At 36.7% G+C, this 19,710-nt stretch overlaps 1 protein-coding gene across 1 annotated transcript in view; it reads right to left on the bottom strand.

The window, feature by feature from the left end:
- KAT6B (lysine acetyltransferase 6B) overlaps positions 1 to 19,710 on the bottom strand; it is a gene marked incomplete at its 5' end in the record, with an annotated part of 104,880 nt that overhangs the window by 32,065 nt on the left and 53,105 nt on the right. The window contains 8 exon segments of the mRNA XM_084264759.1: positions 2,635 to 2,776; positions 4,833 to 4,948; positions 6,572 to 6,693; positions 7,615 to 8,546; positions 11,984 to 12,116; positions 12,856 to 12,937; positions 13,086 to 13,201; positions 19,091 to 19,199. Of these exon segments, the coding sequence (XP_084120885.1) occupies positions 2,635 to 2,776; positions 4,833 to 4,948; positions 6,572 to 6,693; positions 7,615 to 8,546; positions 11,984 to 12,116; positions 12,856 to 12,937; positions 13,086 to 13,201; positions 19,091 to 19,199 (1,752 nt within the window).

Below are 19,710 nucleotides of genomic sequence, written 5' to 3' on the forward strand. Positions count from 1 at the left end.
ATTAGAATCCTCCAGTTAATATAATTACCTTATAACTATCCTGTGAGGAGTTGGATTTATTAAACAAAGTAAATTCAGCTTTTAATTGCTCAAGTGAGACTTACCTCTTTCACTTCATTCCTGGAATGAAAACCAATGACTGGCAGACAACAAAAGTGTACCAGTACTGCATTAAATTTAGTTTGCTAGAAAGCAGTGGTGTACAAAAATAAGAAAAAACACACAACCTAAACAATGAAGTGCATTATGTTGAATACTTAAGGTGTAAGGCAAATGAATGAGTTGCCAATTGCGTATCAATCACAGCAATATTTCTGATAAATTAGACAAGACAAAATTTCTATGCTAGACTTCAACACTGTTAAGCAAGGGAAGTAAATTTTCAGGCTAAGTACTACAATTAGTCTAGGTATGTTATGAGTGTAAAGAGTCAAGCTGTGACTGAGACAGCTACAGAAAAGCCAGACACAGATGCAAATTTCCTAGATCAATTAGTTTCTCCTTGAAAGTAAAGACTCAGTCAAAGGCAACAGCATTTCTTAAATAATCTTCTTAATGGAAAGGTTTGCTTGTACTGATATTCTTTGATAAAATCACTAGCTTTTCATTCATAGAGACGGCCAAATAGTACACATGCTGTGCTAAGAAAGAAGCCATATTTTATTCTAATTTGCTTTTAGTAAAAATTTTAGCTACAAACATGAGTAAAACTCAACTTTTGGATATATTTAGGGATTTCAAAGTGACTTCAGTAGTATAGTTGTATAATCTGGATTAAAAGGAAAAACATTTATGCCCAGCTACTGCTCCTAAAAGCATCAGAATAAACTTGCATACAGCACTCGAGAACCTATCAAATACATTTCACTCTTATAAAACTCACTCCATTTGTCCAGATGCTTTTTAATCCTAAATTAATTTTAATTTTAATGTCAAAATTTTAATGTCAAAAGTTTCTTGCATATAGCATAGCAAGTAGTAGTCAACTATGTCAAAGTCTTCCCTCAAATCTGTCAAAGTCATGCTCTGGGCTGAGGCACGTAAGTCTTAAATGCCAAACTCATTTCTGTTTCTCTCAAAAATTTAAAGAATGAAGGAAACCACAAACCCTTCATTCTGTCAAACAGAAAACGGGTACGCAATATTCCTGAAAGTATCTCTGAGGAAGGCCATTAACTGATGAGTAAATTTCTACAGGTATCAGAGTAACAAATGACACTGACCTTAACTTTTGAATTAAAAAAAGATTTAATAACTATATGTGTAAATGCTTACCAAAGCATCTAAAATAAAGCAAGGAAATAGAAACAGTGGAAGAAGTTGGGACATGGCTTTCACATGCATCTTGTTTTCTATGCGTGTTTTGTGTTGATCCCCCAACCACTTCCACCCCTTTTCTCAGAGCTGCATTTTACTTTGGTTGGTTTTTTTAGAGAAGTTTTTTATTTATTGACAGTAAAGGTGGAAACAGGATTTGCCTGCTGTATATTTTCCATCTCTTAACCCCTGCCCAAGAAGAAAATCTAAGTTACTTTGGACTGACTAGGACAATTTTGTTTCTTGACAGGGACAGAGTTAAGACTGTTTACAACTTAAGTCTTCTGCTGGTAGAAGATTGCTCTGCAATCTTTATAAAAACTGCCCAAATCAGGAAAGATTTGTGCTATTAAAAAATAAAAAGCTAAGAAGTGAACTAAATCTTATTCTAACTTAAGTAAGGACTTCAAGACTGCATCTATCATTGTTTGAACAGATAACGGCAATGACCAAGCACAACAGATATTTATACGATATCAAAATAAATGTAGAATCTATGATCCCTGCAATTAGATATATTGATAACTACTTCTATCTAAATACCATTATTTGGCAACAGCCTCAAAAGAAGTCCTAGTAACCCCAGCAGTCTTTTCTGTTAATACAACCCATAACAACTCTTGAGATACAGCAATATGGAAACAAATGCATAGCTTTAGTAAGTGTGGGCATGCTATTTGAAAGACAGTTCCATTGCCCAGGATATACTTAAGCCTCAAACTTCAACAGAAGTCATCTCTGAAGAAACTAATTTAGATAAGACTACATATCCACAAACTCAACTCTGGACTTTGAAGTTAAAGGCAGTGTGTTCTGACCAAAGTTGGACTGAACCTCATTGCCCAACGAGGACATTTCAAGGAAAATTTCTCAAACATCCAAAAGGAACACAAAAACACTTAGTGGCAACATTTGTATTTTTAGAACAATACACAAGAAACTACTTCGCTTGCTTTTGTACATTAGAAGCATTTACATTATGATTAGTATTCTCCCTATGCCCAAGATACTCAAATAGCCAAAAAAGAATGGTTGCAAGAGAAAGACAATCCAGTCAAAGAGCTTCCACTGCAGTTCACCTCTAAGATGCATGCTATACAATTATCTTAAGCAATTGGGTAATGCATGAACTACAGGTCAAGAAAGTAAAAACTGTGAAAGAACATGGTAGGGTAAAACAGGAAAGTGAAGATGGCTTTGGTTTTGCAGTACAAGGAGAATCTTCCAGGAAATATTTTTTTGTTAATGTTTTCAATAGTTCTACAGCTGGTCTGTAATGTCTACAAACCTCAGAAATTTAGATTTTGATATACCTACCTCAAATACTGAAAGGTCATTTCTTCTGTAGATTTCATTGGCTGGAGGATGAAACCAGCCACATTTCTTTGAGTGCCTTAACAAAATGTTTTTGCTTTTCATGTATTTAAGACAGAATTCACACAGGTAAAGCTTTGGTAACCTGTATGAAAGTTAAAAAGATATTTTATTATTTTTAATAAAATATTTTATTTTATTTTTTTATATTTTATTATTTTATTTTCAAAGATAGTTAAATTCTGTAAACAAAACAGTTACCACATACTGAAACGCCCTCCCCATTTAAATATCAGGTACCACAAGTAAATACTGTTTAAGCTAAAAACAAAAACAACCACCAAACATGACACCGCCAAAAAATCATATTAAAGCAAACAAGTAAAGATACACATCAACCATTAGAAATGGAAAATAAGATCAGATTCAATCACAGTAGAGTTGGACTGTGGTCAGCTGCTTTGTGGTCCAGCCTCTGGTAGTTTCCAGGTACTTCCCTTTCCCACCTAAGCTTTTGCTGTGGTCTCAATCAGAGCATGACTGGAGTCATACCTTGTTTCACCCCTCTTCTTCCAAAAAAGACAAAGGATGCACACACCAGGATACCGACAATCTCCTTCCCTTTAATTTTCTTTATCTTGTACATGAGGAAGGCTAGGACATAGTTTTTCTTTGCAATGTCTTTGAAATACTTGGGTAGGACAGCAAAGTACTAGGATAGTACACATACCCAAAAATCATCACTTGAACAGAGAAGCCCATCCAAAAAGTTTGCAAATAGGCAAAAAGTCTCCCTTCCACACATCTCCACAACACTGGCAACATAGACAATTGTACTCCTCCAGGAAGCATTTTGTTCAGTCTATGTGCAAGTAACCCACATGCCCTGTGTAAGACAACACTGACAAGTGTTCTACATACCCAAAACGGCTCCTTTCAGTGAATTTTATGGCTATTTACCTTTGTTTTTAAATTATGAAACAGTGGAAGATTGCTGCAAAAATTAATTAGTCTACAAAGTTTTAGAGCAGAGGACAATTTTTATCTGCTCTGAAGCTACTGACACATCCTGGGATCACGTAAGGATCATAGCCATGGTTTATACTACTCCAGTATCAAGAACCACACTGCCTCCTACAGCTGCCATCCTACTGTTGCCTCATACTAATAGTTATCCATTATTATGCCTCTATCTGGGATTAATTTAACAGGCAACATTCTCTTTCGTAATATGATACAAATTGAAGGAATAAAAAAAAGTAACTGAAATAAAACATTAGCACTAAAAGACTAGCAAGCAGAAAGAAAAGTGCTCTCAGCACATTTTTTAGCCCTTGATTTTTATATTACCAGTTCACAATATCTCTCTCATTCCCACCATGCAAAGAAGATGACATCTAGTTATGAGAGGGATGTAGAGAAAAGGCAGCTTACAGCAATGCTATGCAAAGGCATTTTAGAATAGACCACACAACTTGGTTGCTTGCTCTTACAGTAGAGCTTGATAAACACACTTCCACAGTTCTGAAAGTCTCCATGTGAGACATAGATCCAATAGAAAATAAATGTTTTATGAATCAGTACATGCAAAAAATCAGCAGAGATCTGCTGAGTATGCACACTAGCTCACACTCCCTGCCTGACTCCAGGGTGCGCCCTGGCAAAGAAGGCCAGAAATAAGATGCTGTTGCCACAACTTGCTCACTTTGATTTTATTTATCTATCATGTTCAGACTTCTCCCCAGTTCCTAGAAAAGGAGGTTAACAAATTCTGAATGACAAACAAGATTAATGCCTCAGAAGTTGGATATAGCTGGTTACAATGGTTAAAAAAAAAAAAACAACAAAAAAAAAACCAAATCCAAAGCCAAACAAAAAAACCCCCATACCAACCAAACAAATCACACCCCACAAAAAACCCCAAACAAAATCCCCACAAAAAGAATTAAACAAAACCACACCCATACCCACTGCAAGACTGTGTTTACACAGGACTACGTAAATCAGTCTTTAAGGCATCTTTGATAAGAACTAGTAAAAGAAAAAATGACAAGACAAATCCTTGCTCTCACAATTATGAAAGGATATTTACTTTTAAAGGTTGTAAATGATAAACAATTACAAAAGAGTAAGCAAATAAGTTACAACAATCGTTCTAATAAAAATTGTAACAATGTCTGACTATCTTGTCAACTTGCTACCTTGCATATTCCTGTGGGTAAGGTGAAGAGTACCAGGTCTGGATCTCGTATTTTCCAAACTCAATCACTGAAGGGTATCGCCCACTTGTTTCACCAGTGTTTTTACACCCAATTTTCTGTCAGATGCAATAAAAACAGAATATTTGTTACAGAAAAAAATATAAGGAAAGTTAACCTTTAATGAGTTTCACACAGAGATGGTGTGAGAAACCTTAAGTATTCAAATCAATTGCTTAAGTTCTTCCAACCTGGACAGAAAACAGAGTTAGCAAACAGCCAAAGATAAATAGTGAAAATTTGTATCAAGGTGTCAAACAACTACAGCTGAAGTGAGCAGCATTTAAAAGAGCGAGCATAAAATGATGGAGCATGGCCCAGCCAAATAAGAGGCACAAACTCATCAGTTCTCTTACAGTATATAGCACAAAGACTTCTCTACAGTTCCTTTTGTGGGAGAGAAAGCATCAGCAGAACTTTTCTAGAACCTTTTGAATTTACCTCGTAACAGCAAACAGTATACTAAGACACTAGTATAGTTTAGTACGCTAGCATACAAATTGCTGCTATCATACTGAAGGTAGCTGATCAGAAAATCACTGCTAGACTCTAACAGGCTGATGAAATTTAAAAAAAAAAAGGGAAGAAACTAGGGGCAGGGGAAGTCATTTCAATGCCACAAATTTTAGAAATCTTATCACCTAACATTTTTGGACTGCATATGAAAGACATAGAAAGGAGGAGGTGAGAACCATTTCCACAAACAAATGGAATTACAAACTAATAATGAAGTTAAAGGTTCAAGTTCAGCTTGAGTTTCTCAGTTAATGTACCATGAAAACTATAAAAAGGTCACTGCATTGACCACGTAATGTCAGTTCTTGTACTCAGAACTCAAAAAAGTGACTTCTGTTACTGAAAAAAGCACAGGACATGCTTATTTAGAATACAATTATAAGGAAATCAGCAGCTGAAGCACCTCTCTTCAGACTTGGGTTCCCCAACACCCTGGTTGCTCATTTCATAGACACTGAAAAATGAAGTAGTCTGTTTTACTACAGGAATATTAAGTTGCCACGTCCACCTTCCTTGGCACAAAACACCCCAACTAAACAAATAAAAAACCCACAAAAAACCCCCAGCTCAGTGTCCACAAACTTTAGATGACCACTACACACCTTACAGAGCGCTGTCTAAGCCTGTTTATACCAGCTGGTGTTAAAATCAGCTCAAATATTTTCACTGCTAAAAAAATGTCTGTAGTATTTAAACTCAAAGCATGATAAATCATTGGGTAAAATGAAGTTATGAACTCAATAACCCAGTTTCCTACCAGGCAGTATTTCCCAGGACAGACTTAACTTTCCACAATAGCTAATTTATCCACAGAAGAAAATCATCAGACATAGTCTTACCAACCAACATCCTCTCAATCCTGACTAGGGTGTCAGCTATGATTAATCTCTATGCTTAATCAGTGGTAGTCCTGTGTCCAAAATGCTCAAGTTTGTATTTCAATACCTATTCCAAGTGACACTTAGCTGACCCATTCCAACGTGATGCCTTGTTTCCTATCTAGGAGAATGTAACTGCATATACAGTGTCTCCCAAATTAAATTCACAGTAAGTAGAACATATTATATCTAAATCAATATATTAAAAATGAAAGCCAATACACATAAGAAAGTGAACAGAGTTCTTATTTACAGAAATAGCTACATTTTACATAACGTGATTCTTACCTCCAGGGAAAGTTCTCGAGCCTGTTTAAATACTTCCAAATCCTCCTGTGTAACAGTGTCCTTGCTTCCCACCAGAAATACATCCGTATTTTCTTGTTTGATGCTTAGTTTGATTTCAGTATCTGTTATTTAAAACCAGCAAAGAGTTTATTCACAGACATGAAGGTGACATGTGCCTCACCAAAGTGATACTCCTAAATAGGATTGTAGTAACTATGGCTGTTATGACTCCCCATTGTAGTTAAAGTCGTGATTACTAAGTAGCAGAAAAGAAATCTTCCCCCCACCCCCGGCATTGTATTTTGCTGTTGCATGAGCTATTTTTGGTACTTGCTTGTCCGTCTGTATAAGCCTTTGCAGTCCAGTTCTACTACATTAGTTTTGAAGCTCGTGAAATGGAATAAATTCTATCACTAGAACTACGCCACTTGATAAATTCCAGTATACTCTATAAGGTAAAAATAAAAAAAAAGAGAAAAAAGTTGCCCTTAGAAGTTGGAGACCAGTGCTAAGCTAAGTCTACATTCAAACACTGTATTTTCTTTCTTAAATAAAAGTAATTATAAAAAAAGATAGTTCACAGCAGTACAGATCAAGTGTTGTGGAGACTGTAGCAGGATGGAATTGTTCATGAAAAAGCAATGGAGCAGAGGGAAATGAATTGAAATGCCCACCATTATAAGCACTGACAGCACACAACCATGATGACAGCACTACTGCCACAGAAAGGGCAGGGGAAGAACAAGGAAGTAGCATGGAAAGTGGCTACTCATGCGGTACTACACAGCCATAAGCAACATCATGAAGGTATCTGGGGCTCCTAGTGTCACTACAGATGCAAAAAATAATAAAGAGGTGGTGTGGTATTAGTCAGAAAAAACGTTTTGGAGATTTAGTCAGCATTAGATAAAAGGTCAAAGTTTTGTTGCTTTTGTATGAAAGTGAAGTCAGAACAAGAGAAGTAGCTAAGACCTATGTGACAATATAAGAATTTTGGTTTTGGACGGGACGCAGGTTTGGTTGGCGCTTTGACCTTTGCTTACCATCATCCTGATCAGGTTTAATCCTTCCGTCTGCCAAGCTCCCCTTCCCTGGTGAGGGGGTCCCCATCTGAGGGGTCACTTTATACTTTAATCTGCCTAGAATCCTGGACTTTTTAAGTAAAGTTGTTCTCTTGAGGTGAGCAATTGCTTTAAAAGCATGTCCTCTAGACACACCCCATCCAGAGGTACAGGCACGAGAAATAAACCTACTCCTAACCTCTTTCTTTCCATAGAAATGGCTACTACATTTTGATGTGGAAGACAATTCTGGTTTACGATGCAAACGGTTGGGTGGTGCATAGCTTGGGCGTCCCTTTTTTCGAGACTGTCCCTGAGTGGTATAGATATGAGAGAGTCCATCAAAGAGTCCCTTCAGCTGACTGTTATTAGGAAGGCTACTAAAGGAGGGTATGCTTGACTGACTGGAAGAACTGTGGGGAGAGTTAGAAGAAGTGGAAGTGCTGGATTTTTGCCAACCGGGGCTCTGACCAGAAATGGGGGTTGGGGGTAGAAGTGAAGAAGGTGGAGGTTTTAGCTTTTGTGTGGTACCTGTAGCCAACACAAGAGAAGTGCATGACTGTTTCTGAGAGACCTTTTTCCTTGGACGATAGTGCTTTGAAAAGTCTATTATTTCACCTCGTGATCTGCGACCATCAGGTGATGGTGTAAAGAACTTAGTAAGGCCATCAATGAGCCCTTTGGTTTTCTTGTTAACTTTAAGTGTAGAGGCAGATATGTAGGTGGAGGTGGTGGTGATTTTGGTGGTGGCACCAGGCCGAGGGGGGTCTGTAACAGGCAATCTGCTGCTTGAATCCTTCACAGATGCAGCATGACCAGATGAAGGTGTGGTACAGACTTTAGTCTTTTGACCCCTACCAGGTGACCCCCTTCCTGTGAATGCATTCACGGATCCTTCATCACTGGTTACAGACCTATGCAAAAATTTGGAAAATAAAAATCAGCATTAAAAATCTGTAACTACTGCCAAATAGTACTGCAGTTTATGTAAGTTACTTGTGCCACTGTACTTGAAAATCCTTACAGAAATTTAAAGACATACACACTTCAGAAATACATTTCCCACTATGACTATCTACTTCCCCCTCCACTTTTTCTTTTGGTGTGTATTCCCCCCCCTCCCTCCGCACACATCCCCTTCCCTAAAATATAGTCCACAGTATATATAAATAGAAGCAGCTGGGACACCAAGCTCTACCAAGTATACAGCCTCCCTCCCCATGCCTAAGAAAGTAGGTGGCAAAAGCATGCTTCTTTGGAGAAGAACAGTGCACTGTGCCTAAGTACAGTAGCTACTCCATCCCCATAGAGTTTACCGTACACAAAAAGGAGATGCATATGTTCAGCATTAATAAATTACTGCATATTAAAACACTTAACTCCAGACTACATTTGCTTAAAATGTGGAGAAAGTCTATTAGTTCTTTAAAATACTGGAGAGTCAGTTTTCAAGAAACCTTTTTTCCCCACACTCTCATTGGATTATATGTATCACCACTAGTAGCAAAATTACAAAAAAGACGTAAAAGCAAAATGAGGTAGTTTAAGAACATTACAACAAAAACAAAAGAAATAGACCCTGTTTTCTTTAGTAACAATACCAAAACAAAAACAACAAAGGAAATGAAAAAGCAAAACTGTAAGACCAAGTGGTGTTTGTAGAAAAGCTGTAAATCTATCAGGCCTACCATGGAAGGTCTTAAAAAGGAAGAGTGGTGAATGCTATTTAAATGTTAGGAAGAAAAAAGGCACGCTGAAAGTCAACATTTGTGACAGAAGTACAGGTTTTAGCTGGTCACGAATGACTCAAGAGAGGAACAACACTGAGGGATATTCTGAAACATAGTATATTGTATGTATATAGAAGCAGAATCTTTAAAAATATTTACAATAAAAGAACAAGTATCAGGAGAGGCATGATCAAATTGCAAATCCAAAGAAAGCTCTATAGTTGCATCAAATGCTTCCTTTCCCTTATCCAGCCTCCTCTTTCAAATTAGCTTATTTACTTTGCAGCAGAAAGTTTTCTTCTGCAGATTTTGCCTTCTTAATTGAGATGCTGAAGTAATTAATTCCAACAGGTCTCTTCTAATTAGAGATTGAACAGCCTGGGGCAACCATCTGGTTTACTGAATTCGAAGTACCCACCAGTTTAAGAACTGGCCCCTTTTCGACTCACACATCCTTCAATTTGGTTAGCTTCAGAAGCAACAAAACCCCAAGCTTCTAAGTCTTCTGCATCCTTTGGTGTCATAAGCTTATGTCCATCAGAAGACCTATTCTAACTACCAGATGTAGTAATCATCATCAGTGCCACAGGCTGACACACACCTGGTTTTAGTTAATCCTACACAGTAATCAGCCTGTGAAGAGCTTCCTACAGATGGTCAACAGGCAAAAAATTATTCTAGTACTACTGGACAAATATTCTTTGTACTACACAAATGGAACTAAGGTGGCATTACCTAATCTTCCTGTATTTCACGTGACCATATACTTTTATGTATGACACTGTCATGTTCCGTACCCCATGATCATTTTTAAATAGGATTCCATGGGGAAATCTCTCATCTGATACTCCATCTCCTAACCACTGTTTTTCCAAAACCATATTGCTTTGGTTTTTATTTTTATATATGATTAAAAAACCCCCACTGAAGTAACAAAAATGCACCCACAGTATTGCAAATATTATACAAAGAACTCCTCCAAGTACTACCCTTAGGAGCACATTCTCATGTGGTGCAAGCAAGTGCTATAGAGAAAAATCTTTATTAAAATATCCATAATGCCAAGAGAACTTCTGCATGACATTTATTTCGAAAGTTGTAGCTCAGAATCCCATTAGTAAAATGTAACAGTAAAACCCTCACAACATTTCCAACTTTTCATTTACAGTACAAAGAAGGAGGAGAAGCAGCATTACTGCATCAGACAGACATTCCTGCTAAATCCACTGTGGGAACCCAAATCACGAATGTGGTGGTACTGCATTAGAACTCCAGCTGAAGTCTTAGAGGTTTTCAAAGGTGTTAACACCTCAACAGAGGTGTTAGCTAGAGATCTAGGGAATATTTTTATTATGTGCATACAATGATAAATAGGAATTTCAGTTGTATGTTCAAATTCCTAGGTTACTTAGGAGGAGAATGGAGAAGTAAAAGGAATGTTTCACCCACTGTTAACAACATGCTCTCATGAGACACTACAACTCTCTCTCTCACATAGTGTCACACTCCATCCTCGTCCTGTACTACTTTCCTAGAGAGAGCAACACATGCTGAGAATTTAATGCCAAGGACCAAAAAAGCAAGACAGGTGATCCTGGTAACAGAGAGATGCAGAACACTGCAAGCTACATAGCACCAAATGGATCAACTTGACTAGCGTGCCATAGTCTTCCACCCCACCTCCACCCCACCCCCTCTATTTTTAAATGGTGGCTCCACTGGCTCCAGAAATCTTTACTTTGCAAAATGCAAGTGTTTTGGTTATAGAAAAAAATGGCACACGATAGAATGAGTACTAGACAAAGCCTGAAGGCTTTTCAGCTGCTGAGTTGACATGACCAAACAGATAGTTAAAGAGGAGGAAAAGAATAGCATATGTGTATAGGAACATGTGATAGAGGGCATTATCTACTGGAGTTAACACAGAATCTATTCTTGCTTCACACTCAGTGTAATGTCAACTCAGCATTTGAACGTGACTTAAACCAATCCTACAACCAAGCCTTAAAATACTCAACTACAGTGTTCCTTGAACAGATAGATACCAGAAGAATTACAATACTATCTTGTTTTAGATACACATTCCTGAGGAGCAGGAGAAATTGCAACCTCTTCCCCTAGTAACCAGTAGCAGCTTAACAGCAGAATTCAAGTAATAATTTTTTCCAGAAAATTTGCACTGAAAAAAAAAAGAAGTTAGTTATCAGTAACTCTCTATTAACCACCAGATTCTGTGCGTACTTCACAGAATCATAGAATTGTAGGGGTTGGAGGGAACCTCAAGAGATCATCGAGTCCAACCCCCCAGCCAAAGCAGGTTCAATTATTTAAATTACACTTAAAAGACAGCTGTGGCATATGTTATACACAGACATTTACAGGCATCTGCTGTAGGTACAAAAAGCCACAGGAAGGTTTTTAATCTCCTTCTGACATGACAGAAATAGCATCCACTACAATTAAGAAATTATTGGCCAGTGGGCTGAGAGGCATATACTAGAACACTCACCACCTACTTTCCCTAACTTGAAATACAGTTAGAAACTGTAATTGAACCTGCAACAACTCTTATGCAACTACATTCTGAGAAACATTTAAAAAAAATTACAAGAGAAACCTACAACATTCGTTGCTTTAGTTTATTTTTCGGTCGTCCAATAGGTTTTGCATATCGTCGCCTTATTTGGGCAGCTTTCTCATGAAGTAGCTTTCTCCCTTTCTTCTTTGGTCTACAGACCTGGCAAATCCACATCCCTACATGAAAGAAAAAAATTCAATCATACACAGCTTATTTCATCTGTACTGCAGATGCCTACTAAGACACATGCCAAGTACACAAGGTCAAGTTATCTTATGAATAGGACATAGGGATGCACAAGTGGACAGAGAAAGTGATCCACTTCTACCCACACTTCGAAATTTATGAAAACAAAATGCTCTAGGAATGGCGTGGGGGGAAGAAACAACAAGGATCACAGAATGTATTGTGAGATATAATGGGCTAGAGTTTCTGTTCTAGCTTGCCTCTCCTTATACTACCTACATCTTTCTTTATAAACAATTAAGACAAGAGAAAAATTTACATTTGCGTTTCAAAGCAATCTAGGCTAGACTGTGTGAAAGAAAATACCAGATTCACACTTTGTCTGTTTAAATTACTCTTACAAAAGGGCAAGAAGCAGCAGTCTCTTTTCAACTGCTCTAAGGATTTCTTTGTCAGTGTATATGCTCAAAACACTTTAGCAGCCTTTATAAAACTTCACCTTCAATATACTGGCCAACAACTCAATACACAGTGAATCTGATCATGGATCTTTACTATTTTCCTGAGAAAAAAAATCCCAAGTAAAGACACAAAGTATTTGCTTTGACATTACTGAAATCATACTATTTACAAGTGCAAAAAATAAGCATGTTAAAGATTTTTTGGTCACTTAATATGAAAGAAGACTGTGAATGAATGTATTTTCATTGAAAGGATTTATATTCTCACCTTTTGGCATTCGGGAAAGTGGTGGGTCACAGCACTCCATGTGGAACCCTCTGTCACAGGAGTCACAAAAAAGCATGTTATCCTGAGGGGTGGCAGGGAGAGGAAGAGGAAAAAAAGACTTAATCCAGCATTACTTGAAGTTGTACATCTGTGATTTGTATTTGCACATGCACTAAGTATAGGGCTATGGCAAGCAAAGCAAAGGCAGTTAACGTTCAATAGTAACTTACTGCATTTTTGCCCTGGATCCTACATGCACTGCATGTCTTGCATTCAATACACTGCCATCTTAAGGCCTTCACATTTGTTGTTAACTCAGGACAGAATTTCAAACATGATGGATGTCCTAAAAAACCCCAAAAATAAAAATTAGAACTTGAGATTTAAGATTAGCAAGACTGATTGATTCTTAAATTCAACAGGATGTAGTCAGCACATCTGAACCCAGCCAGCACCATCTGTTTTCAGAACTTTGCAACATACTATTTAACTCATCTATTTTCTATAAAGACAGAGAGTAACTACCAGAAGATTACTTTATGAAGAAAGGTTTAAAGTTGACGTCTCCTGCAACTGACACAAGCACCTGAAATAATTTTTTTCTTATCACTAGGCTATTTCCACAGCATATTCATCTGCAGCTGGTTCTGAAAAGCATTTTTTACTTCCCATTCACAGCACTGCAATATAAACAGAGGAAATCTGTAGATAAAACCATATCAGTTATATTTCTAAGTATAGCAATCATTTACCAGAGAAACTTAAAAGTCAAACTAATGCATTTTTCATTTTAACTTTTTACTTAATCATATACAAAGAACTATTTCCCAGCAATAAGAAGGAAAAAAAAATGAAGCAGGCAATTGGCAGAAGTGCTTATTGCAAAGGAAGATTTAAAACGGTAGAGGGTGCAAAAAGTAGCTGAACTACTACGTCCCATAAAACTATTTTATTCCCTGGTGGGATTATCATCTTTTCATGGTAGCCTACAAGGCCTACATGGCTTTTCCAATTAATACGTGACACCAGACAACTGAACACATACACCACCTTAGGCAATACTGGGAGTGATTTTTCCTGTCTTCAACAACCTCAACAGAGCATACCCTTAATCCAGAAAAGATAAAAGCAGTGCTAAATAGGAAGGGAAAATCCTCCAAGGAAAGACTTTTTGCTAGTACTATATTCAGAGATTATCAAGAACAAAAGTTGTCAAGCCACAAATTGTCAGAGATAAAAAATCCCTGGTGCCATGCTGCACATATAGATGGCTGCAGTGATATGATGCACATGAAAGATGCTTTCTTCTCACTGTCAAATTCGGGATACATGCTTTCTTTCAGGTAATGGTCTAGTCATGGTGATTCAGACTTTCTCCATCCACTGTTTCTCAGTCCAAGACTGAGCTAAACCACCACAAACAAGAAGTGAGGCTAATAATCCATGGGCATTTCCTATTTTTGTCTTTTTATGGACTGAGGGAGGAATGGCAAAGATGACTGATGGAGTGCAAAAGTCACTTTAGGAAGTGCAAATTTCAGATTTTATTTCCTTTTATTGTATGTACCCAAGGCTTCATCCACTCTTTGTTAAACTTTAAAAGACAATTTAACATGTGTTTTTAAAGCATATTATCACAACATAATGCAGGAATATAATATATTGGTAAGGAAGAGACAATAATAAGTTCATAGATTAGTTTCAAAACCACAAGACACTGGAAAAAACATTGCCTTTTTATTCCTAGTATATCGGTTAAGACACATTAATAGATTTTCATGGCTAAAACCCAATATGCACTTAAAAGTGACTTTTTTTTCCTTGAAAGAAACAAATACACCTTGTAACTGCACAGTTGAATTTGATGCTACACTGTTCCCTTCAATAGAACTTAATAAAGGCTTTATTTTAAGAATCTGATAAGAAAAAAGCTCCCTAGAGTGGCTTATTAATAATCAATATTACAGAAGGACTTATTTCATCAACCATGACTTAACAACTATATTAACACACATTACAGTGTAATCATAAACTAATTATTTCCATATAAGTACATTGAATTCCAGTTATCTATCCTGCACAGAAGTGATTTACTTCAAGGAGCAACTAAGTTGTGGTTTAAATTGTTGATTTTAACTTTGCCATAAGTAAATAACCGAGAAGTATAACTGTTACTAACTATGCACAGATTAGGTGAAACAGGGTTACTTTATTGCTCTGTTATCTACTAATATAATGTTTCTTATTCAAGAAATTACACAGCTTTATACATTTGTTAATATCCTTAAGCATTAGGTTTTATCATCAGACAAAAATTCAAGAAAAAAACCTATTGGTATTAAATAGGACGATTCTTCTTTTAACTCCAAGTTCTTAAGCCACAAAAAACTAGGGACTGGAAAACAGCAATTAGGAATAATCACTATGCAATGCCATGTTGTTTTACTGTCTTTATCTAGGTATGCCCTAGCAGAAACTTTCAGACTTCAAAATACCATATGCTATTGTTCTTTAATAGCTGATAATACCTACATTCTTTATTTGGGACACAAATTAGCATAGTACATATAATAACTAGCAATAAATGGTAACACCAACCAGACATAAACTGGTTATTAACACAAGTTTCACTTTTAGAAGGGACAATCTTTAACTACTGTCATAGTTTAACAAATTTCTGTAGTCAGTTAAAATGAGTCACTAACACCTGCCATGATTTTACAGCTAGTTTCTTTGGATTTGAAGAGCTGGAGAGGAAAAGAATGGTTTTGAATTAAGGGTTTGCTGTATTTCAGCTCTAACTGATATAAACTGAAATAGAGAAAACACCATCTTCTCCATATCCAGAAGCCAAAAGGTTTTCAACACTTGATCAATCACTACTTTAAAGCATTTCAGATGGCAATTTCTCCTAGCTCAACCACTTGATTTTCTTTTAAATCTCCGCAGCATCAATACATTAACGAAGCACCCAAGTTTAACAGATTACTAGAAATTTAGACTTTTGAAAGCTGGCAATTACACCAGAAATACATATAGATTTATTTTAAAAATAAAGCTATTAAAACTTAAATGCTTTAAAATTCATTACTATCCCTCATAGTTAGAAAAATGCTGCATTGCTGTGGCAGATGTGCTCTTTATGACTTTCATTGCAAATTTGGGCCATGTTTATTCTTCAAAGGATTTGAAAAATCAGCTGGTCTTAAAAGAACAAGCTTTCTATCAGTAACGAAAATTATGTACAGTGCTAAATTAGATTGCTAATATCTCCAGTTGCTTTTAGCACTGATAGAAGTGTTGGTAACGATTATATAAGATAATTCACAAAAAAATCCCTTGTATTTGATAACATTTTAGATAGAAAGCATTATTATTTATGGTGACTTCAGCTATGGGTAAGTGCACCAATCTCATGCATGTGGTAGGTTTTTCTACCTGCATGTTCATTTTATCCATCCAGTCAACATCTCCCTACAGATTGCAATAATCAAGACAATCCCCATATTTCCTTATTTTTCAAGCACAGCCCAAATCTCCTTTATAAAGCTTTTTTTGCACAGTCGTTTCCAAACAATTCTGTCCCTATTCCTCTTGATCCAACTCTGATGACTTTCTTGCTCTGCTTTCCAACCTTCCCTACCCATCTTTGAGGGATCATTAACTCTTGCCTTCTCAGACTAATGTACTATTAGCTTGCAAGGACAGTAACCACAAGTATTCCAGTTTTAACAACTTTTTTCCCCACATTTTTTACATCTTTACTATAGTCCCTCAGTAACACAACTTGCTTTCCCTTGTCTGTCTAAAGCTTCAACTCCTTTTTAAAGTCTGCCAGCAGCAGCTCTTTAATTGCTTCTGCACCTCTGAAAGGGGAAAATGGAAATAGAGTTCAATTCCAGTTCTCAAGTCTTGATTTTTCAAAAAATCAAAAGATAAGGGGAAAAAATAGTGCATGGGGGGAATGTTTGGTCTCAGAATACAATTTGTTTTCTCATGTATGACTTCCCTCATCTTACTCCTTGAGAAAATGCCATATGCGAAGTGACATAGCAGCTCATTTCACTTCCTCTGCCCAAATACATTACTCTCCCCAGTACCACAAAATAAGAGTAATGTCAATGAAATGTGCAAATATCCCACAGTTTCTGCTTTCAGAATGCAGAAGCATTACCTGAAGAGACACAAGCAACTGACACAAAAGCATAAAGGAAAGCAGATGTGCCAGTAGTGGGCACTGCAATTTTATCTCCGATCAACTGAACAATTCGCTTGCTTTGCATACTATGCAATTTCTTTTATGTTTGTTAGGCAGCAAGACCAGCTTTGAGATACACTGCAATGTGCAAAATCACAAATCTAATTACAATAAACCTCCACTTGAGTGAAGTTTTGTTATTTATAAATTGCACTGAGATTGGTTTTTACTTTAGTTAGGCATCAGTAGCTAAAGTTTAACCATCCAGCAATCTGATCGGCAGTCTCAACATTTCATTCTTTATATCTAATACATCTGAGGAACTAATTAAACATAATTTAGTCTTAATGAGGCAGAGAGAATGTATCAGTGTTAATTCAAATGGAAGCTGATCCATGAAAGTCAGGACTTCCAGTTCTAAAACATCTTAGACCTACCAGGGGATTATTACACAACAGAAGAGTAGTTGATATCTAAACTCACCTGATTAATGTAAACTCTGCATACCAGAGGGTAAGCAAGTACAAATCCTATTAAATTTCCAAATATTAGAATACAGATTAGAAAAGACAGGAAACCTGTAAACCATTAAAGGAAGATGGTTTAAAACCTATTGGGTTTGCATTTGCATACGGGGTGAAAACCACACTTCCTTACTTCATTGTTTAGTCATTTGTTTAAATACACTAGAACAACACAGACACAAAACTGGCTTAAATACGAGGTATTCAGCACACCTGCAAAACAATGACATGCATGTACTCTGAATTTAAAGACTCCAAAAGAATACTTTCACTTCCAGCCTTCTCAAAAGCAGTACTGGCTTACAAAGATCCTACCACTTCTCTACTCAATTCCCTCCCAAGCACTTCTCTCTTCTTCATTCTGGCATAGAAGTTAGCACGACTTTGCAGTGAACTTAACCAGGGAACCAATCAGACATTCTGCAACTACATTTCTTTCTCAATCCAGTTTATATTCAACCAGGTGTAGCACGAGGCAGTTGGATGTTGTAACCTGTGACGTTACACTGCTATTTTGTCTTTGAGCTGGAACGGTCTACAAAGCTTTACCAGAAGTGCTTCCTCGTACTGTAAGCAGCTGTAAACTTAAGGGAGCAAAGAAAGGTTTTTTAAATGGCACAGCTGACAAAAGCAGTCCAGTCAACTGATAAACTCTACTGGCAAAGCAAGTCCTTTTCCTGCATAAAACAACTTTCTAAGGGGGATTTTTTCAGAATAGCTAAAATGATCAGAGGATTTTCACATCCAGAACTGTACAGTCATGCCAGGAAAAGCTTTATGGCATAGGGTTGCTAAAGAGATCTGCCCAGGTTTTAGCCAGCTGCCTCTGTGAATCAGGAATAACCTAGGCCAACGTGTTTGGTATCATCCATGTACGAGCTCTGCACAAAACAACAAAGTGCCACGGTATTTAATTTTCAAAATTAACCTAGCTGCTCAATTTAAGAGAAGCACCTGCATTCGTAACAGCCACACAGTGTCTGCAAGAGCTGCTGCAACAGACAGAAGCAAGGTACATATGATCAGTAGAGTCACTTGTGTCTGACAAGCAACAGCTGCCCAAGAACTTCAGTATGTTATTTGAACTATTGAATTCCAACTTGAATAACAAAATTTTGGAAAAAAATATAAATGGATACATAAGGGAAAAGACTGCATCTGAAATGTTGATCTCTGCAAGTCAAATTCTTGATCATCTGATGTCACAATGTAAACCTGAGTTTTCAGACCAAACAGATCCCAAACAATAACAGAACTCCTGTACTTTACCAGTGCGGTTTTACTATTAATTTATTCAGCTGATCTATACTTATGGCATAAAGATGAATTCACACCTTCACTCACAATTATCCAGATTACAACAGTATTGTTTTCAAAAAAGTCTCTTCCACCCCCCTCCTTGTTTCAATTCCCAATCTATTTCCAACAAGATTATGACATTCAGAAAATATTTTTAATACCTTCAAAGCAGAGTTAAACATCAACACTTTATTTGTAAATTCAGCCAACTTACCACTGCTGCCACAGTCCGCACAAGACAACAGCTCTTCTGGTTTTTTTTCACGATTTGATTCTTTCGTTCCCAAACAAAAGCTACATATTGGGATGGGATCAGCTCGTGGCTAGATTTAAAAATAGAGAGACATAATTAGCTGGCACCAAAAATCACTCCCCCAAAACCCCCAACAAAAACATCTACCACCCACCATCAAAAGCCAGTCCCTGGTCTTTTTCACTTTCACATTAAATTCCTGTAATTTGTTGTAAAACATTAATTATTAAGACAAACATCTATTTTACTAATTTTGGAATAAGGAATTTTAACATAAATGGATTTCATAAATGTTAGTTTTGCCTATAAAAAGCAACCTTGTGTAGTAATCCATGTAAACCTATCCAATACAAGACCAGTGTATTCTTCAATACACAATTTCAACCCCAGTACACAATTACTTGTTTTTCAGATTAATAATGCTCAAAGATTAAAATGCAAAATGGCTTTATATTGGAGATAAATATAGCACCTTTCCACAAGAAACATGATAACTTTTAAAAAAAAAAAAAATCTCAAATTTAAGACAGTTTATTCCTCTTCCACCCAATGTAACTCATACCTTCCTCAAACTACCACTT

This window comes from Gallinula chloropus, assembly GCF_964237585.1.
Source record: "Gallinula chloropus genome assembly, chromosome: 5".
NCBI classification, from domain to species: Eukaryota; Metazoa; Chordata; class Aves; order Gruiformes; family Rallidae; genus Gallinula; species Gallinula chloropus.